The following is a 25,312-nucleotide window of genomic DNA, read 5'->3' as shown; positions in this document are numbered from 1 at the left end:
ATGAGCCAAAGTTTCAGTCAAAAACCACCACCTGCAAAATGTCGTCTTCAGCACTACTAAAAACCATCCGTTCATTAAAAGATTCCACCTTTGAAGCTTGCGCGGCCATCAGCGCATACTCCAAGACATCTTTATCTTTGTCAAAACCATCAGAAACAAATCCAATAGCATCAAAAATTGAGATTAAGCATTTGCTCGTCGAGTTGAGGCTTCTCGGGGGCTCGCTTCACAGCCTCGAGTCTTTTGTTACGGAGTTGGCAGCCAACAATGACAATTCTGGCGACAGCACGTTAGGCATCACGCCAAGCACATCAGGCTCTGCTTCCGGAAGAGAAATTGACCGCGAATGGCCGATGATTGATAAATGCGAAATATTAGTCTCTGCTTTAAAGTCATTTCATGCTTTTGCGACATCGGATGGCATCAAGGCGGCTAGAGCATCACTTTCAGACGTTCGATCTAAACTCGCCTATGTTCTTGGGTCGTCCGATACCCTAGAAGATATTTCACTTCAATTCTCGATACTCTCAACAGACTCTGTCCCACAGCTTATGGTCCAGAAGGATGACGACCATGAGGCTGTCGAAGCCACTGACCATTACGATGATGAGCCCAGCGCAACCGATGTTTCCGATTGGCTTAACATTCTAAACTCATCTGAAAATGATCGCGAACCAGCAGAATACAATAGAGAAACAATGCTGATACAGGCGCGTCGAATCACAGAACCAAAATATCGAGTGGCAGCCACGAGATGGCCAGAATATGCCGAAAAATATTGGCAAAAGCTTAGGCCGCAAGTTTGTACCCTTTTCAGGATACAAAAGTCATATAACTTCGTGCAATGGGCTCTAGAATATGCCAGAGTGATGTATCCGCGGACGCTGGGTTCTTTAGCCTTTTCTCCAAGGCTTCTCCTCGAATTAACAGACGCATTATGCGACGGGTCTGTATCGTCACTTCACATCGCAGCAGCGCTTGGTTTGCCCAGTCTTTGCAGAGATCTTTTGTCGATGGGCGCCAAAGTCAACCAGTCTAGTCTTATTGGCACGCCCTTATTTTGCGCCCTTGTCGGCAGCAAAGTCCTCGCGACCCGTACGGAACCAGAATCATGGGCCACACTGCTTGTTGGCGGCGACTCGAATGTCGACCAGGCAGCAACCATTCTTTTGCTCCTTGACGGGGGTGCCGACTGCAAATATCGTTACAATTGGAAAAACGGAACTGAAGAGGTGTCACTGGCAGGCCTGGCATTTTGGACTGCGATGATCAGCAAGCACGAGGCCGTCTTCACGCGCATCGCCAAAGGAGGAAGCAATCTGGATTGGTCATTTCACCAGTTTTTGGAGCGAGAAACCTTGACAAAGCGTGGCCTGCTTCACCGCGCACGGTTCGCGCGCCTACTCACCTACGTCTACGATATGACCTTGGCCGATATGGAACAAGACAACACAGAATATTTGGAAATACAGGAGCTCGTGTCTAAGGTCATGAGGCATAGCAAAGTCAAATTTTCACCTACGACAGACGGCAAGATAGATACTCTGAGCGATGGAAGTTTTTCAGAAGCCATACGAACCGCTGTTTTGGATTTCAACGTCACACTGGTGGAACGATTGACCAAAGACCCCAGGTTCGATCCCAATTTCCCGTACAACAATGACGGAACTTCTGGTACGATCCTTCATATGGCTACAGAGGGTGCTCAGCTCGAAATTATGGACATTCTTATCCGTGCTGGAGCCGATGTGCGAGCCAGAGACTCGGAAGGTCGTACACCCCTTATGGTTATTGAGGAAGTCGGTCCCTTGGCGAAGTTGATTTTGGAACACTCGGCTCCTACCTATGATACCGATAACGGCGGCCGCAACATCTGGCATCTCCTCGCCGCTACAAATGAGGTGAAACTACTGATGTTTCTATGGGACAATGACCCATTCAAAATCCGCAACCTTGACGCCGTATGCGAGGATGGACATACCCCATTGAGAGCAGCCTTCGCCTATATCAACACCTTGGAAATTGTCCCAAAAGGTGGCCAAAAGGTTGGACCCGTGGCAGCCCAGTTCTTGCTGAAACAGTGCCAGGGGTATCTAAAAGCAGAGGGCAACGAGCAGTTGGCAAGATGGGCCACAGAATGGGGCGACGTTGATCTTGTGAAGAAAATATTTCAACTCATCCCCAGCGCCAACGAGGGCGATGAATTACTTCTCCGGTCGTTGAACATATCGGCCTCCCCTGAGCTTGTTTCGCTGGTTCTTGACAAGGCTGGGCCATCTCGACCGTTTTCTGACGGCCTAACGCCAGCAGAAACAGTCATCACAAACACAAGGCTCCTGCTACCGCAAACAGGATTCACTAACAAGCCAAGTCTACACCCGTCTTGTTATCCCGAGATGACTCGCAGCGCTTATATGGACTTGCTCACTCCTGAAGTTCTCAATTCACGAGACAGCCAGGGAAGAGGTCTATGGGCAAGGTTCTGTGACGATGTACTCACGCTGTTCCGCAGCCGATCAGCCGATTACCCTAACAACATGTATTTCCTGTATGGGTTTGCGCGTATGGCGATTTCGTGCTTACTTGAGAAGGGTGCTCTCGTGGATTACGAGAAAGATACCGGAAATTGGGCAATTGCTCGCATATCCAACGAAGCCCGAGTTGGTGCCGTCACTTGGACATCTGTTAAATTGCCATTCGTTGCCGCTGTCCTGGAAGCGTCCCTTTACGGGATGGAAAATTTTGATCTAGCCAAAGAAGGCTCGAAAGAGTTTTTTGATACAATAGACGCCGCAGTTCTTCTTTCACTTGCTGTGCGCTCTCGGAAACCAGACGTCGTCGAACTACTTGTCCAGAGCGGTATGAACGTCCACAAGCCTTGGGAGAGTTTTGGTGGCAAATCAATTTTCGAGGACTTTTTGTCGGATGAGCCTGTGGACGTATCGATGATTGAGCCGTTGCTCAGCAATACAAAACCACAAGACATTATTGCCAACCAACATTACACATTCCGAGAGGTTTTAGCCATACCAGACGAAACTATCGCTGTGATGGTGCTTGAAAAGCTAATTGACTGCGGCATGGATGTCAATAGTCTCGAAGTTACCAAGTAAGTTTGATCATCACTGTCGAGGTCATTGCTAAACAAAGTCAGTCAACCGTCGTTTAGATCGCCAGTCCACGACTCCCCCGGTCCATCAATGCTAGTGAAAGCACTTTGTCGCTCGAGGACCAGTCTCGCAATGCTGCTAGTCCGCCGTGGTGCAGATGCCAGTTTGGCACCACCAGATTCGATCAGCGGCTTTATGCTGGCCGCCAAGATTGGTTTTGTGGTTGTGCTGGAAAACATCATCGAGAAAGCGCCTGAGGATTTTAACTGGCTATGCCGTTTTAATGCTCTTGAACACGGTGATATCTTTAATGCACTTCAGTTTGCTGCAGTCGGAGGTCATCGCGATGTCATGATGGCGCTTTTGGAAGCCACCCCGTTGGTTAAAGAGATTGATACTACAAGTCCACGGTATGGTCGATCACCAGCGCATTTAGCTGCCAAAGCTGGGTCTCTAGACTGTATCAAGGTCTTGACTAGGTTCGGCGCGAATTTGACTGTCAGAGACATTTCAGGCAGGACACCACTCTTTTATGCTCTTTTAGGACCCAACCGAGAGGTAGCCGAGTATATCGAAGAGCACATGCCGGATCCCAGCAGTACCCGAAATATTGTTCTCCCACCTTCTGTGCCTGACTCACCCAGCACATCTTCTGTCTTTTCGCTTCAAGAACTTTCTGATGTTGATATGGCAGACGCGTCTTCAGAGACAGACGAAAACTCAAATCCTCGACGTCTAGGCGATTTGCTGGCTCATGCAATCGATCATTACCAGCTAAAGAGTGATGCTCTTTTCAAACCATTCCTCGATCACGCTTCGAAGAAGGACCTGGAGTCAGCCATCATGCCTTGTGGAGGTTGCACTCTCCTCAGCTACACAGCGTCCAAAAATCTCATACGACCTATGTTGGAGCTTCTTGAATTGGGTTTCAAAGGATTCGTGACTAGCTGTGACGAACATTGGAATGACGGCTACAACGCGCTATTTGAAGCCGCTCGGCATCTACAGCGACTCATGGCGTACGATATGTTTATCTCCCCCGAAAAGGCATATTCCTTCTTCGAAAAGTGCCTGGATGCATATTTACAAGAAGAACGAGTTTGGTTTCACATGAGAATGAGCCCCATACACGCTATTTTTTACTTCGGACAATCTGTCCACCATCCTGCTCCCGAACATCAGTACAACGTTCTTCAGATATTCATTAATCATTTAACAGAACACGCCGAACAATACTGGTAAGCACGCTTTAAAGCTTGGAGGAATTTACTGATAGCAGCAGGACTTTGATGAAAAAGTATGGACTACTGAATCTGTTCCCTTTCGACGAAAACGAGAGCATCGTGAAGAGAGTCTTGCGGTTCGCTGTCAACCTAAGGAACCAGTCGAGATTTCCAAGCGGGTCTGGGCACACTCCTCTGCATTTTATGACTGTCTATTGTGGCGGAAAGGTGCTCACTGCGCGGCATTATGAAATGTTTTGCAAGATGGCCAAGCTCCTTATTGATAGCGGAGCCGATGTCAACATTCAAGACGACGTTTCAGCAACACCCTTGTACCATGCTGTGCACCATGATCTTTTGCCCTTGGTCGATGTGCTTCTGGAAGCAGGTGCTGATCAACATATTCCCGACAATGAGGGCACAACACCTCTAGGCATATCGATACGTGGTGCATTGCATAGGAATTTCGCTGTAACCCATCGCTTGTTAGAACGTGGTGGCGACCTTGCGACCATCACTTTCCATGAATTAGGCGGTTATCAAGATGGCACTTTAAGGAACTTACACGAGCTGCTCAAGCTTGGTTTAGATCCTTTTAGCATCAATTTGCCAGATCGTGAAACAACTCTTACATGCATACTTTCCCAGAACAGCCAAAACTTCGCCCTGAACGGAGACTTTGACTTTTACCGCCTTGCAGAAGAGGAGCCTGCCTTCTTGAGAACTGTCTTTGTGGGAAGCTTCGACGGATCAACTATATACAAAGAAGCCGGCAAAATGAGAGCAATCATTAAGCGCATTCCGTGGGAATGTCGTGCTCGTGTTGTGAATTTCGAGCCAGATAATGGATTCAACATTGGATTTGCAGCCATCCTCCCGGACTTGGACGACATTCTTCGATTGTTTCTCGAAGCGGGGTTCGATATTGAGCGCGAGAGACGCGGCAGGGGTTCAGCATTGATGTTTGCTAGTAGAATTGGAGCATTCAAGTGCTTCAAGATGCTTATTCGACACGGCGCAAAGGTCTCATACCTTGGTATTGGCAGAAGAGGTGAGTCCGTCGTTAGGTCTGCAGTTGACGAAGCAAAGAGACACCCAAAGCTACTGCGGTGGCTCCTCGTTGATCGTTACTACGAGACGAAATACCTTGCCGAGAAGGAGCACAACGGGCAAGATACTATCAAGCCTTGGTCAGGTCCTCGGAAGGCAGCGTACAAAATGAGAGGCATTGATGATGAATTCCCCCGGATGGATAGCGAATCTATGGCAAATTGGGCCAGGAGAATGGCCATGTTGCGTCGGAGCCTAAGGGGACTTGTATTACCCGTCACTCTTATTGAATAAGACGAGCGCCAAGTAGCTCATAGAAGAGATGGAATATTGGATGTAATAATATGGTTTTGGAGTATGTAAATAGCGATGGATCACTGGGCCATGGTTTACTTGATGGGGTTGGTGGGGTTTTCCTCGGGGTTTTCCTCAAGGTTTGATAGCTGGTCATGGGATTCAGTATGTTACTCAGCGCATGAAAGCCACAATAGTCGTTCTAATATACAACAGCGCTATGAGTCTTGTCATCTGTCTTCATATGTATCACATCTTGTCCCTCTGCCCCAGTCTCGTTGATACTATCATGAAATTGGCCGCTATAAGCATAAGAGACGAAATTGTTAGGTCAGTATGCTCCTTAGGCTATACTTGGACTACTTATTTTTATATACCCTAAGACTTGAGGGTTCAACTTTTTAGGTCTCGTCGCCATGTCAGAAGGAAAAGTCGTGATACGCCATACTTGCGAAATAGGCTATCTTCAACACCAGTCAAGAGAAACAAGACAGCTGAACCAACGAAACAAACATTTTCAGTGCCGCAAACCTTATGACAATTCGTCCGGTACCAGCCAATCACTCTAAGCCGCCGTGATAGCCCTACTAGTAGGTAGCAGAAATGATGACCTCCCAAGTCTTAGGTTACAAAAATCCATAGTCTAACAGCTATGGTCTAATGAGCATAAAGTGTCCCATTAATTTCATCTCTTATGCTTTCAGCGGCCAATTTTTCTGATACCCTGAGGCCCTACAGTAATTTTCTAAAGTTAAACCTAAACGCCATGGCTGTGTTGAGAAGGTTGGTGGACGTTGGTGGAATTAAATGGCCGAGTTAGGAGGAACGGCAATGCCATTGACCCCTTTTTCATCGGCGTCATGGACCGTTGCGGAAGTGTTCTGGTAAAAGTTGTTGTGCGTTGACAGGAATGTGGCTTTCAATTTGTTTTACGTGATTGTTCATGGTAGACGCGTCACTATTGCGAGTTCCGGATGTAGAATCTCTTTGATGCTCATCACTTGGAGAGATGAAGAGAAAGATCAAATACAGACGTGATAGTTGACATTGTGTATTATAGTCATGACTTCATTCTCTAGGCCGTTTATAGGTATATAACTGTTCAAACATCACCAATATACAAAACAAATCCCCAAACGCCCATAAATCATCATCATTTTAATATGCCATACATTAGATTGGAGAAACAATCATCACCACATATTTGACGTGACCCTCGACATCTTTGAGGGGCGTCCAGTGGCTCATAAGCTTGGCGGGCTTCTTATGCCCGTCCGCACTATCACTACCCGTGACAGGTGACCTTGATGTGTTGGCCCGACGGGGAATATGGTTTGCAAGGGCAAGATCGAGCGAAACTGACTTTCCGTCGCGGACAACGAGGTCTCGGACTGTCAATTTGAAGGCTTTTGTGACTGAAGGCAGTGTGGCTTGTTCAGTCATGATATCGAATATGTCCTTTCCTATAACGGCTTCCGTAGATGGGCCAAGGTCGAGTGCGTCGGACATTTCCTTGGAGTAAAAAGAGACACACAGTTTTGGTGGGTATTTACCCTCCTGATCTAGTGGCATTGCGCCGAGAGACTTGGGATAAGATGGTACATGTTCGAGAATCATATACCGAGCGTATGTTGACATCAGCATCTCGGGTTGGCTGGAGAATCTTCTAATGACGCTTCTTGTGCTGTAAGTCTTGTCCGAAACATGTGATGATGATCGAGGTCTATCAGAACTGCGGCGAGGACTTAGTGGTGGCGATGGAGGAGGAGGGTTCGCTTTCTTGAATGACTTGAAGAAAGAGGTCGCCTTCTTTGATGTCTTGAGTTGGTTGTTCTTGATTCCAAATGCTTCGTCGTGCTCAGGCTCGTCGTGAGAGGCTTCACTCGCCCAGCGAGAGCTGCATCGCTCAGTAGCTCTCTCTTCCTCCATAGCGCCGTAGGATAGAACCTTGAGAACATCATCAGTGTCGTGTATCGAGGACGAAACATCAATCTGTGCGCCCATAAAGAACTTTGTCTTTCCAGTTTTGTCGAGGAGCGGACACAAGAATAAGAGGTTCCAGAAAGGTGTACCGTCTTTTCGAAAGTTCAGAAGCAGCTCTGTACATTCGTCGTTGCGCCAGATGGCTGAACGCATGTTGGCGATGCGATCCCGATCAGTCTGGGGGCCCTGCAGAAATCGACAGTTGTGTGCGAGAACCTCAGTTCGCGAATATCCTGTCAATTCCTCAAACTCGTCCGAAGCAAAAGTAATCGGGTTTCCAGATCGCGAGGGATCGCTCAGACAGAAAGAACCCTTCAGACCGGGATAGGGGTTTAGTGGAGAGTCGCCTTCTGCGTCCAGGGACAGGGCCAAACTGGTGCATTGCGATAGCTGTTGCTTGACAAAGTCGGGAAAGATTTCTCTGACAATGCGCTGCTCGATGAATGCCTTGGATTCGAGAAACATGTTCTCCAGGCTGGGAATAAGAGAAGTTGTGAGATGCTTGATGTTTGTGTTGAGAGCCTTTGACATTGGTGGGGGAAGACCAAGTGGTGAGGTTGCGGTGATGGAGGTGTATGAGGTTGATATCGTCGATAGCTGAATAACAACCTGTTCTAGAGATTGAATATAGTCGCGGATCTATTGATGTTAGATTTGTTAAATATTCTGGTGACTTTTACTCACCTTCATAAGGTAGTCAACATTCTGGCCAACACCGCGATCGGCAGCAAATTTCCATAACTGTCCACTGGCAGCGTGGTCGGCCATGACCATATCGAACATCTCTCGCCCCACGAGGTCAGGAATTGGCAGCTCACCAGAGCTGTCTGATTCGGTATAAGCGATACTGGATCTTTGGCTTCTTGACGAAGACGCAACCGAGTCGATACTCCTCAACCTCTCGGCAGACCATTGGCCCCCTCCATTGCTGTACAAGCCCGCGCGAGGTGTGCCATCAGGGTGGTAGTCGGTATATTGTCGTAAAATATCTTCATTATTGTGTAGTGAGAGACCAGAATTACTGCGCAGGCGGTATGATGAGAATTTGGCGCTTTTGGGTCGGCTTGATCTGCTTCTGAGAGGTGGTGATTGGAGACCTCCCAAAGAGTCACTATTGTGCGAAAGCGACGGTGTTATGGAACGACGGCGTTCAAAATCGGGGAGAGAAGGCATTGTTGGCGGTTCAAAAGTTCGGTGGGCATTAATAGTAGGCATTTTAATTGTTGTCTCTCCGCGGGGAGAAGACGGGTCCGGGTTTTGTCGTGGATGGAATGCAACACAAGCAAGTCGTAATAGTGTCTTATAATGATCCAATTTTAGGAGCGCTGACGTAGAAAAGTAGAAAAGCTCTCATGAACAGCTGTTATTGTTGAAAGTGATAATAGAGAAACATGAAGGAGTATGAGTAAAATGAATTGCGATGTAAGTGGGAGGCGCAAGCTGAGTATAAGATTGGTAAGAAGGAAGGAGGGACAGAAGAAAAGAATGGGTCTAGGTTCAAGGCAAGTGCAACCGTAAACGCTTGTCAGCTCAGAGTGCAGGTCAACTTGGGTCACTTCAGGTCAGGTACGGCTAACTTGACGAGTCGCGGAACAGGACCAGAACTCCTGAAGCAAAGGTAGGAGCAGCGTACGATCGCTTAATACTAAGACTACCGGAGGATGTCAAGCCTGACTCGACAGGCAGTTTAGTGGACCAAAAGCTACAAGCTAAGGTAAGCTTGCGGGGGCGGGCCAAGTCGGGTTCGTGCAACCTCTTGGCCGGGGACCCACTGTGGCCTTCTATCCTGGCTTCTTTTTTAGTGGCTGCAGAAGAAGCCGGGACTTTTTCCCAGTGGGTAACCCAGACAATCTGAGTTTCTTTTCCCACCAGGACAAGGGTTTTTACGAAAAGTTGGGTCTGTCACAAGCCAAAGAATTGGAGACGATTCGTATGCAACGAGACAACTTACGAGAGAAGAATCTCTGTCCCGCCCTATGTTTGACTTGACTCCTAGACCCTGTCCCCTTGACGATGCTAATGCAAAACTATCGAAGCTAACAGAACCAACCCAAAAGATCGGTCCCGGTCCAGAGCGTGCGGTGGCTGACAAGAGGCGCCGATCCGGTTGCGGGCTGGCTTCCCAAAAGACACAAGTCAAGGAAAAGAGAAAAATCCCAGCGATCTACGATCCCAGCAGTATGGGAACATAGCTTCGTCATTCACCCACCGTTTTTGCCTCTTTTTTTCTTCTTTTTTTCTCCGAGAATGGAAAAAGTCTAGAGAAACTTTATTCTTTCGTCGGATGGCGCGGAAGGGCGATTGGCTTTATGATAAAAAGAGATTGTGTTTTTTATGCATCGAGGGTTTTGGATGCGAATATCTTGGGCTGAGTTGGTCAATCAGGATGATCGACAAGGATCAGGGTACTCAGGCAAGACACTGATTGACGGACTCAAGTGCCGCTAAAGAATACATGTGGAGTGCGGCCTACTCTTGGACAGTCCAGTTATTAATTCATCTCAAACATGAAGTGACATTAAGAGACCCTTGCTTGTCAACTTGAATGAAATCAATTTAACTAGATTGACAAGAGAGTAGACTACGTAATCACCTTCTCGATCTGGCGTGTAGGCTAGTAGACGGTTGACCTGCCAAAAGAAATACGATGGAAGAAGATAAGGTTACGATCAATAGCCTTTCACGATCTGTACTCATTCCGATCGCCAAACCAAAGCACACCCTTGCGTCAGTCATACAACCGGTATGCTAAATCATTATGACTTTGAATATTGGTGTTTTCAGTCTCTGCCGTGTCGCAAAGAATGAGCCGAATCGCATCGGCCCGTCAACAAAGACAACTTGACAAAGGAATTAGTCAAGGTAGTTAGTGCGGACCCTGACCATGTCTCGGGTCCTTTATTTTTTGTGTCCAGCCTGAGCTTAGGTCTTGGTAGTCAGCAAGATGTGACCCTTGTTTCTGGGACCCTTTCATTGCTTTTTCCTCCCGCCTTTACTGGGATGCCGATGTTGGTCAATTATGTGCATTGCTAACACGACAGACGCAGGAATTTACATTACAGTAGTACAACTGCAGTGTTACCTTGATCTAATAGACTAAAGGCCAAATACTCATCACTACAAAGAGATCAGACGAAATGTTGGTACTCTATTGTCCACTGAACCTGGTCAATATTAACTTGATCACTATCAATTGCAATGCAACCCACCTTTCCATCGTAATTTCTTCTGTTGGTTACATTCGCGTATCGAATATAGTACCCATCTTAAAATGATAATATCATTGTTATTGTTGATTGCTTTTGCCCAAACGTGCCGCGTCGTAAGGTATTCAGGTAATGTATCACCTATACACTTCGGTGGGTAGCAGACATCTGGACTTGAGGGTACAAAAATAAGCAGTCCAAAAACCCGGGATAGAATAGCATAAGCTGACTTACTAATTTTGTCTCTTATCTTCCTAGCAGCCACCTCTCGGACATCTATTCTTGGTTTCTGAGAAAAGAATCTTGGCTTCCCCTCATCGCACAGACATCTATCAGGTATCATGGATCCATCAGCACGTGAGGCTAATGCTTAGATCCTCACAGACACAATTCCATCACACGTGTTCCGGTGTCGTCGTCTTGGCGTGATTGTTATTGCCTATTTGTTTTTTATGCATTGATAGCCTGCATTTGTGATGTGATTGCGACCTCGTGTTACTGAATAGAACTTTGTCTGCAATGCCATGACTGACCTTCCCACCAACACGAGTCGGCTCCACGTCATGGAACAGACTTTTTAGTGTTGAAGCACCTGCATGAGTCGGGTCCCGGATGGTCTGATCTGAGAAAACCCTCACGGTCGGTATCTTATGAGGGAGAAGGATTTAGTGTGGTGATTCTCTGCGTATCATGAAACACGCCGGCGAGTTGTCCTGCATACGCTAGAACGTTGGCCGATTAATGACTGACTGGTTATGGTCTGTAACAATTGTTATCGTTAGTTTGTGTTGGGCGAGACTGCCTCGTTGTTTCTCAGCTTGTTCTATTGTTTCAGGGCGTTTGTTAGCGATTGTGGCTGTTTGATGTTTGATGTTTGTCCAGGGTAGTCTGCACTCGACACGATAGCAATCGTTGGCAGACGTTGATGATACTCAATTCGCATAAGTTTGCTACCTGTAAAGTAAAGAGGAAAGTTAGTATTGGGTCTTTAACATAGATTTATTGTGACCGCAATTCCACAAGATGCCCAAAGTCAATCGCCGTAACGTCACTTCATATGATATTCATACTGATGCGTCTTTTCAGATTGCATGGCATTTCGATAACTCACAGATGATCGATGTTTGGAGTTGATGCCTTGGATGGCGATATGTGGACTGGTATAGATACCGCAAAATCTCGAATCTGACTGAATGGTTAGAGGCAGCATTGAGGGAGAAGAACTTCGAAAGACACAAGACTAGAAGAAAAGAATCTGAGAAGACATAAGTGAAAGACTTGGGAAGAGACGAGGTGCAAGGTGCAATAAACAGAGCAGCTTTTGACGTATTGAACGTCGAAGGCCTATGTGAAAGACGAAGCTCTTGAAGAATGGCTCATAACGACAGAGTAATAGTCAAGCTGATGTTTTCCAGTAAAACATGCAACAGAGACGGATATGTGACACAAGAGAATGCCCAACAGATAGAAACTAATCGGTGGTTTAGTTCTCTCAAATAAAGAAGGAGTGGCGCGGTGATCATTCCTGGAGCAAGTATCTGTTGTTCTGTTACTGCCTGTTTTGTAGTCGAGTTTCAAACACCATTCATCGGGTCGCTCGTGGAAAGAGCACCCACCCTTCATCCCCTTCTGTGATGGGCTTTCACCTCAACTCTGTGGAGACTTTAGTCCAGGCTTTATTTCTAGACCTTTCAAGAGAGGCAGTGAATCATTGTCGCCTCTTGATTTTGGTTATTTAAACCCTTCCTCATCATGCATTCCACCTTTAATCCTTTCTTCCCTTCTTTATCTCACTCTTTTCGGGTTGTACCATCATGGATCCCCTAACACGACAGCCTGGCGTGAAGCTTGACGATGGCACTTATATCAAGCCTGAACGTTCCCCAAGTCCTTCTAGAGAGTGTCCGCCCCCCGATGTATCATCAGAAGAACTCGACTTCTTGCTGCAGGGGACCATACCAAAAGGAGCACCCGTCGCTGCACTATCCAGCGGTGCGACGAGCTCAATTCAGAGAACTTGTGATCCAAATCAGCGCTTGAACCAGAGTGAACGTTCCGGTGACAAATCGTCCGACGAAGACAGCGCTGATGAGAAACAAGACAGACTTGATAGCCAAGATTCGGACTTTCAAGTGGACGGTCAATCCGAACACGACAGCGATGGCGACCGAGGTAAGTAGGAGAAATGGACTGTTCATTAATATGTCGCGTCCGGAAGAAACGAGAGGACTGGGCTAATTATCGAAAACAGTTAAGGTCAAAGTCGAAAAGTCAAGCGACAGCAAGAACAACGATCCCCCAGAGGCTGGAACAAAACGAAAGATTGTCAGGACTGCACGCGAATACTGGCAGCGTGAGCTACAGCGGGAAAAAGAGCGGGAAAAAGAGGTCGAAGAGAAGAAGCGCAAGCTCAACGACGACGGAAACAGCTCAAAGAAAGCAAGGAAGACATCAGCCAAGTCATCGGCTGGCGTAGATGCGAGGAACCTCGCTGGACTTATGGCCAACACGCTTCACAGCATGGACGACATCGATGAAAGTTTCGCCAATGGCAGTGTGCCGAGTATGGGCTCTATTCAAGCAAGCTCCAAAAGGGACCAAATCAGGCAGATGATAAACAGCGTCCCTGAAGATCTCGACAATCGACAAACAAAGACGCAGAAAGCGGAATTGAAACAAGCCATGACCAGTTTCGGCTTTTGCAATGTTGAGCAAGCTAATGGGAAATGGAGGCTTACAGGTATCAGCGAACGTTTAGAAAGCCACCAACTCACAGCTGCGCAATGGATGGTCAAGCGGGAGGCAATGGAACGATCACCCGCTGGCGGTATTCTGGCCGACGACACAGGCATGGGGAAGACAGTCAGTACACTTGCTTGTATAGTCAGCCATCCTCCTGAGCGTGATGACATCCGAGAGTTTAGCAAGGCAACATTGATCGTGTTACCAAACCGAGGCATGGTTACGCAGTGGCTGAGCCAAATCGAAAAGTTCTGCTATTTCAAAGACGCATCAGACAGAACCGTTCGCTACTGTAAAGCAGACGGCAAGAAGACACAGTGGTGGGGTAGCCGCTGGGTTGTGTAAGTTATCGAGGTCTTGAATTTGACAAGATATCTGACGCGATATAGACTTACTACCTACTCTGAGCTCGTTTCCCAATCGGTCAAACCAGAAACTATCAACAAACTCAAGGTCGATTACCAGGAGGACAAAAAAGGTTTCGGAAAAGCACTGAGCAACAAACTGGGACCTCTGTTCAACATTCGTTAGTACCGGGTGATCCTGGACGAGGGTCAGGCTATCAAGAACCGTGAATCAAGTACCGCTTTCGCATGCTGCAATCTGACAGCCAAGTATCGCTGGGTACTGACGGCGACTCCTATTTCTAATGGAGTCCAAGGTTCGTCTCATTCTACGCATCGCGAAGCCTGTACTGATTTGTATGTACCAGAGTTCTACCCTTATTTGAAGTTTATCGGCTGTAGTTTCACCCAAAATATGGGAGAATTTAACCAACAGGACATCACAGGAGTAAGTACTTCTTACATACATGGGAAACCGGACTTACTCTATGGACAGGAAAATGCGGATCATAACATTCGGTTTATTGTCAGTATGGTCATGCTTCGACGGTGCGTATCGCAGGCCATACACTACCTATCTAGGCATCTGACAAGACACAGAACTCATAAAGACACTTTTCTGGGAAAGAAAATCACGAATCTACCCTCCAGCAAGTGCCACGATCTGTGGATCACCCCTCCCAGCTGGGAGTTAACGATGTCTAGGACAACAGGCAGCCAAGACCACGTGCAAATTCTCGAGGAGGCTAAGGAAGATGTTGCTGACAATGATACTACTTCAGGCGAGCCTGGACTTACCGACAAAAAAGACGCCAAATCATTGACTGCACAGGTCACCAGAATGAGGCAAGCCGCATCCCATCCATTTAACCTTGAGAAATTTCTTCGTCAGGACAAACATCAGGGTAAAATCGAGTGGATACTTGAACAGTACAAAGACGACATTGAGTAACTACCGGGTACCAATGCAGAACAACAAGTAGAAGACGCGGCTCAATGGGAGCCATTCTTGCCAGGGCAGCAACAACTCGAAGCCGAATACCCGGACGTTTCGGGCGGCATTGCGGACATGACCAAGCTACTTTCACTGGCGGCTAATGAGCACAGCAGTCATGGGCTCATATGTCCCGTTTGCGACGAAAAAATTGCAGTAGACAGAGCCATCAGATCAACCAATGTATGTCAAACTGCGGCGAGTTCTTTATGAAAAGTTCACTAATATTAGAAGTGCGAGCATATTTGTTGCTCGGGCTGTGTTTCAGCTGAATTCAGAAAGGCAAAAAAAAAGCGACCCGAAGAGACAACCAAACGAGTGAGTGAGACAATGACTACTCTAACAACCCAACTGACAAATTCTCTTCCGATCAGTGTCCAGTGGACGATTGCTCCATCGAACTGGTCATAGCCAATCCTCCTAAAACTCCGCAATGCATCTTGGATGCTGTGTATGCGCTGAAAGACTTCAAAGAACCTGGGACAGACAGCATCGGATCCAAATGGCTTGGAGATGGTAAGGGGGAGGGAAAGTGCAAGGGTAAGGGCAAGGGAAATGCCAAGGGGACTGATTGTTTCTTTGCTGCCACTTGTGGCCGGGAGGACATCGATTTCGGTCCAGTTAAGATGCCTTGGGGAGCTAAACTGACTGCTATTGTTCAGGTGATTCTAACATGGCTACAGAAATCGCCTGACGACAAGATTATTGTTTTTATCGAGTTTACCATTACGGCAAAGGTGTTGGGATGCATCTTGGAAAAGCTAGGACTGAAGTTTCTTTACTACAATCAGATCGCGAATACCCAGGCCAGAAGGGACAAGGCATACAGAGAATTCCAGAACGACCCCAAGACCAGAATCCTGGTAAGTTACATGTCATTCATGTCGCCCACACTGAAGCTGACCAACTTGTTAGGTGGCGTCAATGAAATGCGGAGGGACAGGACTGAACCTTCAGATCGCCAACCTTGTGATCATTGGCGATATTTGGTTCAATACTACTGTTGAACAGCAAGCTTTTGGACGCGTCCACAGGATTGGCCAGACTAAAGAGACAAAACTCGTTCGGATTCTGGCACGGAGCACAATTGATGAAAGACTTGTCATGCTGCAGGACGCCAAAGCCGAAATCGTCAGGCGTGTACTTCAAGACGACGATCACGAGCCTACATTCTCAAATGACTTGCAACTGAAAATGCTCCTCAATGCCAAAGACAAGGAAGCTATGATAAACGACATGGAGAAAGAAACTCGCAAGGGCAGGCCAAAGAAGACTGCTGTCAAGGCTAGTGCAGAGAAAACTGTCAAAACTGAAACGGAGACGAAAAAGACAAAAATCAAGATCAAGGTCACCAAGAGGGAATAGGCACGAATCATCAGATTTCGGAGGTGCACAAACGGGTAAAAGTTTCATTCATTTATTGTTCTTTTTGATTGTTGATCAGATTCGTCGCCATCTAGAAGATCAGAGGCCTGCTATTTATGTGGCGATGTCGGAAACAGAACCCGGAGAAAATGGTTTCCTAGTGGCCCAGAGACGGAATTTGCAGCTTGAGAACGTGAAGATCATTGAAGTTTGATCTCAAAGCGAACAGCAGGCAGTTTACATCCCCCTATCCCCCAGATACAACACATAGCACAAATACAGCCCAGATTGACAACCCACACTTTACATATCATTGTACAGACGTGATTATCACCTGAAGATATATTCATCTGTAATATGAATCCCGTAGCATTCTTGCCAAAGAGAAACTCTGCCCTAGAAGGCAGTGACCGCGCCGACCAAGATCACGCACTCATTTGTGAATAAGCACAGGGATGCCTCTACATCATATCAAGCGATGTAAGCTAATTTATTACAGTTAACTGACATCTCAGTCTACGACAATTTGATGTTATGCCATGGAGTCGGGGTGAGCAGCGACTCGGCTGTTCTTTCCAGCACCTAGAGTAATTTGGCAAAACCGATGCCAATGCTACTTGATGTGGGTGTTATACAGGACAGTAACCCAGGAGCTGAAATAGGGGTTATCCGGGAACGAATTAGCGAAACCGATATTGGCCTAATCCAATTGCATGACAGCATCAAATTCGAAAACAAGTTTATGGGAACAGACCATGAATGGTGTAATGCCTGACCAAACCAGCAGGTAATGCCTGCTCTACAACGCAGTTTATTCGAGCGAGTCTTCAATATGTGGAACTCGAAGAGTGAATTCGTGAAGATGCCGCAGAAGCTAGGATCCCGAAAGCTCCGTGGATCCGGCATCCGGGTCGGCATCATTATAAAAGACTTAGGGCCGATGACACTTGGAGACGGCATTCTGATTCAGTGTGGGCTACTGCAATTCACTGTAGGCTACTGTGATTAATTGTAGGTATTGTGAGTGAGTGAGTGCTTGATTGACATTTCCTGTCTATAATATCAACTGCGATTTCGAGAATACTGTAGTCGTAATCATCTACATGAGGATGACCTTGCTGATGTCCGCGATCTCCAGGGACTTGTCGTCGACGCCTCCTAGCTGTACCACCAATTCCTTCAACCTCTCCGTGATGAGAACACACCGCATTATCTGTTTCCCGCCTTCAGGTCAACGGAGACACGGGGAAGGTCCTTCGTTCCCGCCTTCGAGAAGGTCACGATACGCTTGCGAGCAAGAGCAACAACAAGCTCGGTGTTGTAACCCATGATCCGGGCCTTGCCGGATACGTCGGTTTTCATACTCGCTTGGCTGATGGCATCCTTCAACGTGACACCATCGTTCCTTCGAACCGCGCTTTCGGCAACGACACGGCTGGACGAATCCTTCCATTTCCAGACAATGCCAGCTCCCTCCCAGTGTAGTTGAACACTGAACCAAACTGGTGCTCCGGCACATCGGCGGGACACTGGTCTGCCATCGTGATCCCTCTTGTTGGACTTGCTTGGGGTAACTGCAAGATCTTCCCGCAGCGTGCCCACTTGTACGGCCGATTGTTGAAGTTTTTTGCCGCCAAGTTTGTCTGGCAAGGCAATCGTTTCAATGGAGGAGTTCCAGTTCTGGAACATGAGGACAAAGAACCGGGATCGAAGCGCTCCGGTCAGCTGCTCGTTTGGTCGGGCGTCGTACCAGTCCTGTAGGAGATCGTATAGCGCCATCTTCTCGTCGATTGTCAACTCCTTTTCATCACGAATGATCGTGTTTGCGGGACGAGACTTGACGCAGTTCAAGTCATTGAGCAAGATGCCATATGCCTCCTTTTTCCACGGACATACGTGGGTAGACCTCTGCGCTGACGCCCCCTCCGACCCCGACTCCGACTCTGGCTCCAGGTCTGTCTCCGGCTCTGGCTCTAAGTTTTCATAAACTAGGATGCAGAGACAAGCGAGTGCAATGAAAAAACTTGTTTGTATCCCACCATTCGAAGATCTTGACGTGAAAGATTATCGTACAGAGGCAGAGATTGTTTGATTGAGGCACGCAGCACACGTGGAGACGTAGAGAGTATTCATTCGAGACTGGGTAAAATCAGAATAATAGACGTCTATCCATAGGCTGGGATTCAACGCAATTCTGGTCGGCTCTTATCCCTCTGGAGGTGATCGGACCTCGTTGAGAGAGGTCGATGGTGTCGGTGTTTCGTTCTCGCAAAGACTGTGTTGTTAACCCTCTACTTCTGTGGTCAGTATCACATGATGATTTACTCTCGTTTCCCTTCATACTTACAAGGAGGCAGGTGGAGATGTATGGGATAGGTCTTGTTGGATGTGAATGGGAGAGATTCTGGAGTTAAATATTCCCATGTTGACAGTCCCTCTTCGCGGACATAAATACGTCCATACGCGTAAAGGACACCATATTGTGCATATCGATTAGTGACATGAATGCGTGGCTTTGAAGATGTTCTGAGTTGAACTGCAAAGGTCATGAAAAAAGGTGAGGATGAAAGAAGCAACCTCGATTCTCAGGCATTCTGGTGTGGAAGGAGCAAGGGCTCACAAAGCCCAGCTGGACTTCCAGAAGGGTCCTTGAATTGGCTGGTGCCTTCCCAAACGCAGCTTACACCCAAGGAAATAATAAACAGCAAATGGATATGGGTTTAGGCAACAGCCGCGACGCGGAAGTTACACTGTTGATTGTTTATCTCTCAATTCTTTTAACCAACTGAAAATAAGCTACAATTCATAGATCTCTCGCTTTAACAAACCTCATAACTAGCCACGATACGATTAATGCTGTTGGAACCTGTATCTCAAGCTACGTGACCTAATTTCCAGCCGCATACAATTTGAAGTGTGTATTGTCAATCTGATCTGTGCCATGTATTGTGTCTGGGGGAAATAGGGGTATCTAGAAGACTTTTATCCCGAAAATAGCAGACGATATGCCTGACTGTCTGCCCATAACTGACCAAAACTCCTGTCTGCAGATTGCCTTTTCCTTGTTACGCCATTAAATCCCAAAATAAAACATCCGTAATGTTGCCTTCCGAGCTTGCGCCTCCCAGAGCATTCGATAACCGTAAATGCCACCCAAATTCGCCGAAAATTAATACTCCTCTGATATTCTCCTCTAGTCTTCGTCGCCCTCGTCAAGCTTGCCAGCTTCTTCCAAAGCTTGCTTGATTTCTTGTTCCAGAGTTTCTGGACTACTATCCGGGTCGATCAGCTGGCGAAGCTGAACGTCGCTGAGCGGAGTGGGAACATGTCCATCATCCTGTAGTGCTCTATCAATGATCTCTTGTTTTTGTTGCTGGAGCTCATCGATACGGCTATCAATAAATTTTTGAGTCATGATGCGAACGAAGGTGCATTCCTTTTCCTGTCCCATGCGGTGGACGCGGCCAAAAGCTTGCAGCTCTCGGGTCCGATTCCACCACGGCTCAATACTGAGCACTCGGTTGGCAACAGTCAGGTTCAGCGACTGAGCACCGCATCCCAGGCCAGCAATCTTTAAATTAGTCAGAAACTGGCAATTCCATAATAGTAAAGAGATATGACATACCAGGACTTTGCAATCTGGATCAGTCTTGAATGATTTGATCGACCTGGTTCGCTGACTGTCGCTGAAGCCACTTGAATAATAGTAGGCAAACTTGACACCAAAAGTTTCGAGCATTCGGCCCATGACTTTTCCAGTCATGATGAACTGGGTAAAAACTGAAAAGGTTAGTATGTCGAATTAAGTTGGAGATAATTTCACTCACCAACAATCTTGTCGTCGGGGGATTCCATCAACCACTGAGCACACACAGCCATCGCAGTAGTGAGTTTTGAGCTTGGTGGGAATGGATATTCGTCCTGAGTTGAAGCAATGAAGAAGCCGTTCTCGTTTGGCTTTCGAAGAGGTCGGGCATTGTTGATGTCTCGCCCAGGCTCCTTGAAAGAATCATCACCTTTCACTCGATCCTGAACCTCGACCAATGTGTCAAAAGTCTCGCCATAACCCAGGTTGCTGTCACAGTCGTCCTTGGGACACTATATCATGAACTTGTGAGTTACTCTAAATCGTCGAGACCAATCCATGGGCACTTACTGCAACTCCGGTTTTATGCAGGCCTCCCTTTTCACTGGCAAGGGCTTTGAGAATACAGCCCTGGCAAAAGACATGTTGGCACTAGAATTGTTAGGACCGAGAACTCTCATTTCTGTTGTACTTACTTCTGAAGACCGGACTGGCTTCACGGGTGGTTTTGCTTTCTTGCAAAGTCCGCAAGCAATACCACGAATGTTTGCCTCGCTCAGAGTCAGATCGAACAGGGCTTTCATGTCGAAGTTTCCACCAAAGACATCATCTTTCAAGGTCTCTAGATGGTACATGCCCGCCTTGAAACGCATGAGCCCATGAGATCCCTTGTCACCATCTTTTAGGCTCTCCAAGATCGGGATGATCGACTTGGCTTTGTTGTGTGCACGTTGAACACCCACAATGTCATCCTCGCGAAATCTCTCTTGAATGATTTTCTCAATCGTGAACGGATGGGACGTAACTTGCCGAAGACGTACTTGGCGGGCCAATCTGACCCTGTCGATCTGTTGTTTCAGGGACTGGTCGCCTCCTTTTTTCAATTTTGCTTCTAGAGCTCTGATGATTCTCCGATAGTACTCGTCGATGGCACTGTACCGACTCAGTTAGTGAAATGTATCTTTTGTTATCATGTACAGCAGTGTACTTGTAGATTGCTGTTTCCTTTACCGATAAGGAAATCTTGATGTCGTGGGCATGGGCCTTGGGAAGAGGTAGGACTTTGTGGCCTAGAAAGGTATCTTGGTTGGTTCTGCTAATGGTTAGCTGGGTATTTGACACAAATAACAATATAGGTACCGTCGCAACATGATCATCGAGATAAGCGTCTCCAAGTTATCATTGTTTGAATCCTTTGTCAAAGTCAATAGCTACTCAAATCACAAGGACAATCACTCACATTCCCAATGTACTTTTTCCTAAAATCTTGGATGCTCTTTGTGAATTTGCAACCGGTGAATTGGAGGTACGGGAAGATCTCTGGACATGGTCAGCGATGGTTTATTCAAGGGGATCACGATATTTCACTCACCTTCCAACTTATTGGACAGTGGAGTACCAGTCAGGGCCCAGTGGTACTTGCTGCTGAGCATACAGCAGGCAAGTTTGACTTGAATCGTTAGATTTATGACTGATTCAAAGTGTAAGAAACTTACCTCGGGTATCGTTGTTCTTTATCTGATGAGCTTCATCCAGAATGACTCTGCGAAATTTAATGCTGAACAACCCGTCAGTTTTCTTCCTCAGCGCCTCTTTGAAACTTTCCGAATCGGCGTCATGGTCTCCCTTGAGACGCTCAATTACTGGCTTTTTAGGAAGCTCTTTGGTGATGGTGTGGTAGGTAGTAATGCTGCATCATGTCAGTTCTGTCGTTTCTTTCGACTATCCTTTGATCTTACATGATCAATTGTTCTTTCAATTGCGCTAGAGTCATACCACCACCGGGCCTGTACTTTAATACCCAGTCCGAATAAGGTGGTCGGCAGTGTTTCTCTACCTCCTGGTGCCATTGATCGGCGATGTCTTTGTTTGGGACCACAATAAGCGTTGCCTTGGAGAACGTTTTGTCTGGGTCAATATCAGGGGGATTACCAATTATGGCAGCCAGACTAGTAACAGTCTTTCCCAAACCCGGAGCATCTGCTAGAATGCCGCCGTAAGGGAGAGTTCGCCCACATTCTCTAGACATCATCCAGCCAACAGCCATGAGCTGGTAGTCCAAGAGGCCGAATTGCATGCCCTTCATCAGACACCGGTCGCCTGCAGCAGTGATTGTTTTCGGGCCAAACATTTTCCAGGCTTCCTTGAGGTCTCTCTGCTGTGTGCTGTTGCGCCGAACATCGCTGCCTTCTGGGATACTCTTCTTGTAATGGCTGAAGAGTTCTTTTTGGGTCGTCGCATTGCCTTTGGGCATGACTGGTGCGTTGTTTTCAGCAATGACACTCTCGATGCCGTTCATGCTATCGAAGATCCTGCTCATTTTCTGAGCACCTCCCTTCTCGTTGATTGTATTTGTTTTTCTTTTCTTTCGAACCCCCCCTTTCGCGCTTCCTTTGCGCTTTCTGGTGGCGTCTTCGGCGGCCCGCTTGTCTTCATCTTCATGCTTCCGGGCAAAGTATTCCCGGACGTTCTTGACGGGTCGACGGCGCTTGGGTTTGTGTATTTTTGGGGCATTCAGCGCTGCCTGCGCGGCTTTGGATTTGGTTATCTCGCCTTCAAGGGTCTCGAGCTCTTTCTCTAGCTTTTCTGAGAGGCTCATATGCTCAGAGAGGTACACGATGTTACCTTTCTTGTTTTCAAGATCTTTCAAGCGAGCTTCTATATTGCGAGACGCTTCATCTCTTTTCTTGGAACGAGAAGTGGAGAGATCGTTTGTATCTGAATCAGAAGCTTCGTCATCAACGTAGTCGGAATCGTCGTTGTCACTCATAGCTGACTCGGTGTCGCTCTCGAAACCGCCTTCTCCCTCTGCCTTGTCAAAGTGATTGCCCAATGACGTCCCCTCCCAAAAGGCATGATTCAAGTGAGGTGAGAAAAACAAAGACGGCTCCTGCCCGTCTTCTTGCTTGATGCCAGGCTCCTGGTTAGCTGGTTGGTGAGTCACATCGGATCTCACACGGTCGCAAGGTGTTTGTCCCAGGGACATCTGATGCTCAGCTGTTTCGATACTTGGGCTCAACTGCTGATCACCAAGGCATTGGGAGTCCTCAATGATAATGACCTCTCGCTGCGGCTGCGGCTGAGATACGGTAGGCGTGGATGTGGCCTTCGGCAGGCCTGTACAGCCTTCTGGTCCATTTGCGCTGACAGGAGCAAAGAGGAGCGGCTGTCCTGTGTCGGGCGTATCACTGGTATGCGGTCTAGTACTCATTATGGACCTAGTAAGAGTCAGGAAAGCTCGCAACATTTTAGGATTGCTTGGGTATTTAAACCTACCAGCATGCTCAAGCGATGATGATAGAACCAAGGAAAGTCGCGACTAAGGACCACAAGATAGATGTACCAATCCGGATCAAAGGTGATGTCCAGAGGGAAGGTCAAGAAAAGAAGGAACGAGTAACAGGAAGGTGAGAGGGAAGGAAGTGTTGATGTCGGGGCGGATAGGGAAGTCACAGGATGGGAGAGGTGATGAGGAAAGGATTAAAGATTCGGTTCTGAGTAAAGGAGGGGTTAAATAATCGGGCTCAAGGCAATAGTGATTCACTGTCTCTCGCGAGGTCTGGACCAAAGTGTGCGCGGGTCTAAGATAAAAGTGCACTCCGTACGGAGGGGAACAGAAAGTGCTTTTTCCCCTTCGGGCAGTCTGATAAATTATGTTGGAATGGGACGCTCCCTGACCCATTAACCAAAACTACACTACGATTCATGACCTGATGGCGAAGTCAAGCGATGTCTATACTAAACTGCAACTATTTTTCCTCTCAAACAAAACACCCAGCATACCTTAGTGTATACTCTATACATCCTAGTAATTGGTCAATCCTTGTCGTGTCTTGGGATATCTTTTTATTTAGTTTCCTATCAGTCCCAGCATACTATTTATACTTAAAGAGTAAGTAAGTACTGTCTAGCAGTCTCTACAATATAGGTATTTACTATGGCACTGCGTTATGGGAGAGTTCCCTTTCAGACTTGTAGGCAATTCCCCCTCAGCCATGCGCTTCTTAGATAGGTAGGTAGGTAGTCTACCAATTGGGCAACCTTTCGCAATTAGTAACAATAGGTACTTTACATATACCTGTAGCCCCTCTTGTTCTCTATCTCATTTTTATGGCAGTTATTAATGTGTAAGAGTGAAGAAGGAGTTGGAGATTCTAGAGTTTGGGAAGTAGTAGACGAAGGTGGGTCAATTTGAGGGTCGCTATACCGAAAATAGAAGGAAATCCACTTCGGTACGTGATCCTGTTGGTCAGATCTCATCGTGATTCACAACACCAAGAATGAATCTCTGTGATATTAAATCGCAACTCCTCTCAGTCTCGAGATTTTAAATATGTTTGAATTTTTTCTTCTTTTTCTTCTTTCATCTTCCATCATCATCATCCTCCTTCTCTCACCTCTCATCACCATTACCCTACCATTTAACAAGTAAGTATAACCTATCCATTGTCTCCTAATCTATCTTAACCTTATAATCATAGTCAAGATGGCGATGCAACAGACTGCAGCCCGGAAGAAACTATACAAAGCTGTTACCCGAAAAAAGGCTTCGAGATGGTCCAGTCGTTTCTCAGTCTGTAAGTCCAAGGTTAATGCAAGGAGTAAGATATATACACGATATCAAGTCCATATCCTAACATGAACCAGGCCGCAACATCAACAACGATGTAATCCCATATGCTCGTCTTTACAGTGAGATCGCTGAGGAAATGTTCAACAAGAAGCTACTTTTTGGGGAGGAAGCTATCGAAGCCATCCAGGCAGCTACTGAAAACATGATCATTCCGCTCATGCAAGGTAAGTGTATACAGCACTTGTGGTAATCTTGTACTGATTCATTTCTTATTATTTAGGTGCTGCTCTGATGTGCAGCCATGCAGGCCGAACAACTGTGAAGAAGGAGGATTTTGAAGTGTTCCAGGCTGTGATTTGCACTATGAGTTCTCCCGTCGACCGGCTGAATAATCCCATTGTTGTGAGCTCAGAGGAGCAGGTTGAGGGGCAGTGTGTCGTGCAGTAAGACAGACGGGGCGAGCTTGCATTTGGGATTTGGGCGCTTATGGGGTACAATTTGATGATCATTTGCGACGCCCAGGTCGGGTAGAACCATCACATAGAGATTAAGGGTAGGAACATGGTTGGTTTCAGTCTTGGCAATTTGACAATCCGGGTACGGCTTCACCACCCTCTGGAGAG

The 25,312-nt window shown here is 47.0% G+C and overlaps 8 protein-coding genes across 8 annotated transcripts; 4 read left to right on the top strand and 4 right to left on the bottom strand.

Moving 5' to 3' along the window:
* Positions 1–38: 38 nt before the first annotated feature.
* Positions 39–6,082, top strand: FPOAC1_007887 (uncharacterized protein; the record flags this gene model as incomplete). Its single annotated transcript, XM_044852335.1, has 5 exons — positions 39–3,109; positions 3,155–4,348; positions 4,393–5,523; positions 5,894–6,007; positions 6,061–6,082. 5 exons carry the CDS (start codon positions 39–41, stop codon positions 6,080–6,082), a joined length of 5,532 nt encoding a protein of 1,843 aa, XP_044705005.1.
* A 768-nt stretch (positions 6,083–6,850) lies between these two features.
* FPOAC1_007886 (uncharacterized protein) lies at positions 6,851–8,833 on the bottom strand (the record flags this gene model as incomplete). The annotated part of the gene is made up of 2 exons (XM_044852334.1): positions 6,851–8,299; positions 8,345–8,833. The coding sequence occupies 2 exons, from the start codon at positions 8,831–8,833 to the stop codon at positions 6,851–6,853; spliced, it is 1,938 nt and encodes a 645-aa protein (XP_044705004.1).
* A 3,847-nt stretch (positions 8,834–12,680) lies between these two features.
* Positions 12,681–14,139, top strand: FPOAC1_007885 (uncharacterized protein; the record flags this gene model as incomplete). Its single annotated transcript, XM_044852333.1, has 3 exons — positions 12,681–13,038; positions 13,118–13,949; positions 13,998–14,139. 3 exons carry the CDS (start codon positions 12,681–12,683, stop codon positions 14,137–14,139), a joined length of 1,332 nt encoding a protein of 443 aa, XP_044705003.1.
* Positions 14,140–14,367: 228 nt separating this feature from the next.
* FPOAC1_007884 (uncharacterized protein) lies at positions 14,368–16,311 on the top strand (the record flags this gene model as incomplete). The annotated part of the gene is made up of 7 exons (XM_044852332.1): positions 14,368–14,400; positions 14,449–14,501; positions 14,553–14,857; positions 14,924–15,129; positions 15,181–15,264; positions 15,321–15,809; positions 15,862–16,311. 7 exons carry the CDS (start codon positions 14,368–14,370, stop codon positions 16,309–16,311), a joined length of 1,620 nt encoding a protein of 539 aa, XP_044705002.1.
* A 1,209-nt stretch (positions 16,312–17,520) lies between these two features.
* Positions 17,521–18,090, bottom strand: FPOAC1_007883 (uncharacterized protein; the record flags this gene model as incomplete). Its single annotated transcript, XM_044852331.1, has 1 exon — positions 17,521–18,090. The coding sequence occupies one exon, from the start codon at positions 18,088–18,090 to the stop codon at positions 17,521–17,523; it is 570 nt and encodes a 189-aa protein (XP_044705001.1).
* Positions 18,091–18,460: 370 nt separating this feature from the next.
* On the bottom strand, positions 18,461–18,735 carry FPOAC1_007882 (uncharacterized protein; the record flags this gene model as incomplete). Its single annotated transcript, XM_044852330.1, has 2 exons — positions 18,461–18,602; positions 18,659–18,735. The coding sequence occupies 2 exons, from the start codon at positions 18,733–18,735 to the stop codon at positions 18,461–18,463; spliced, it is 219 nt and encodes a 72-aa protein (XP_044705000.1).
* A 769-nt stretch (positions 18,736–19,504) lies between these two features.
* FPOAC1_007881 (uncharacterized protein) lies at positions 19,505–23,327 on the bottom strand (the record flags this gene model as incomplete). The annotated part of the gene is made up of 11 exons (XM_044852329.1): positions 19,505–19,882; positions 19,937–20,091; positions 20,139–20,409; positions 20,468–20,548; positions 20,593–21,049; positions 21,105–21,209; positions 21,257–21,309; positions 21,357–21,436; positions 21,489–21,566; positions 21,613–21,806; positions 21,856–23,327. 11 exons carry the CDS (start codon positions 23,325–23,327, stop codon positions 19,505–19,507), a joined length of 3,324 nt encoding a protein of 1,107 aa, XP_044704999.1.
* A 1,275-nt stretch (positions 23,328–24,602) lies between these two features.
* FPOAC1_007880 (uncharacterized protein) lies at positions 24,603–25,136 on the top strand (the record flags this gene model as incomplete). The annotated part of the gene is made up of 3 exons (XM_044852328.1): positions 24,603–24,717; positions 24,764–24,913; positions 24,970–25,136. The coding sequence occupies 3 exons, from the start codon at positions 24,603–24,605 to the stop codon at positions 25,134–25,136; spliced, it is 432 nt and encodes a 143-aa protein (XP_044704998.1).
* Between the last annotated feature and the right edge of the window lie 176 nt (positions 25,137–25,312).

This window comes from Fusarium poae, chromosome 3 (assembly GCF_019609905.1).
Source record: "Fusarium poae strain DAOMC 252244 chromosome 3, whole genome shotgun sequence".
Lineage (NCBI taxonomy): Eukaryota > Fungi > Ascomycota > Sordariomycetes > Hypocreales > Nectriaceae > Fusarium > Fusarium poae.
This window is presented reverse-complemented; position numbering and strand designations above follow the sequence as displayed.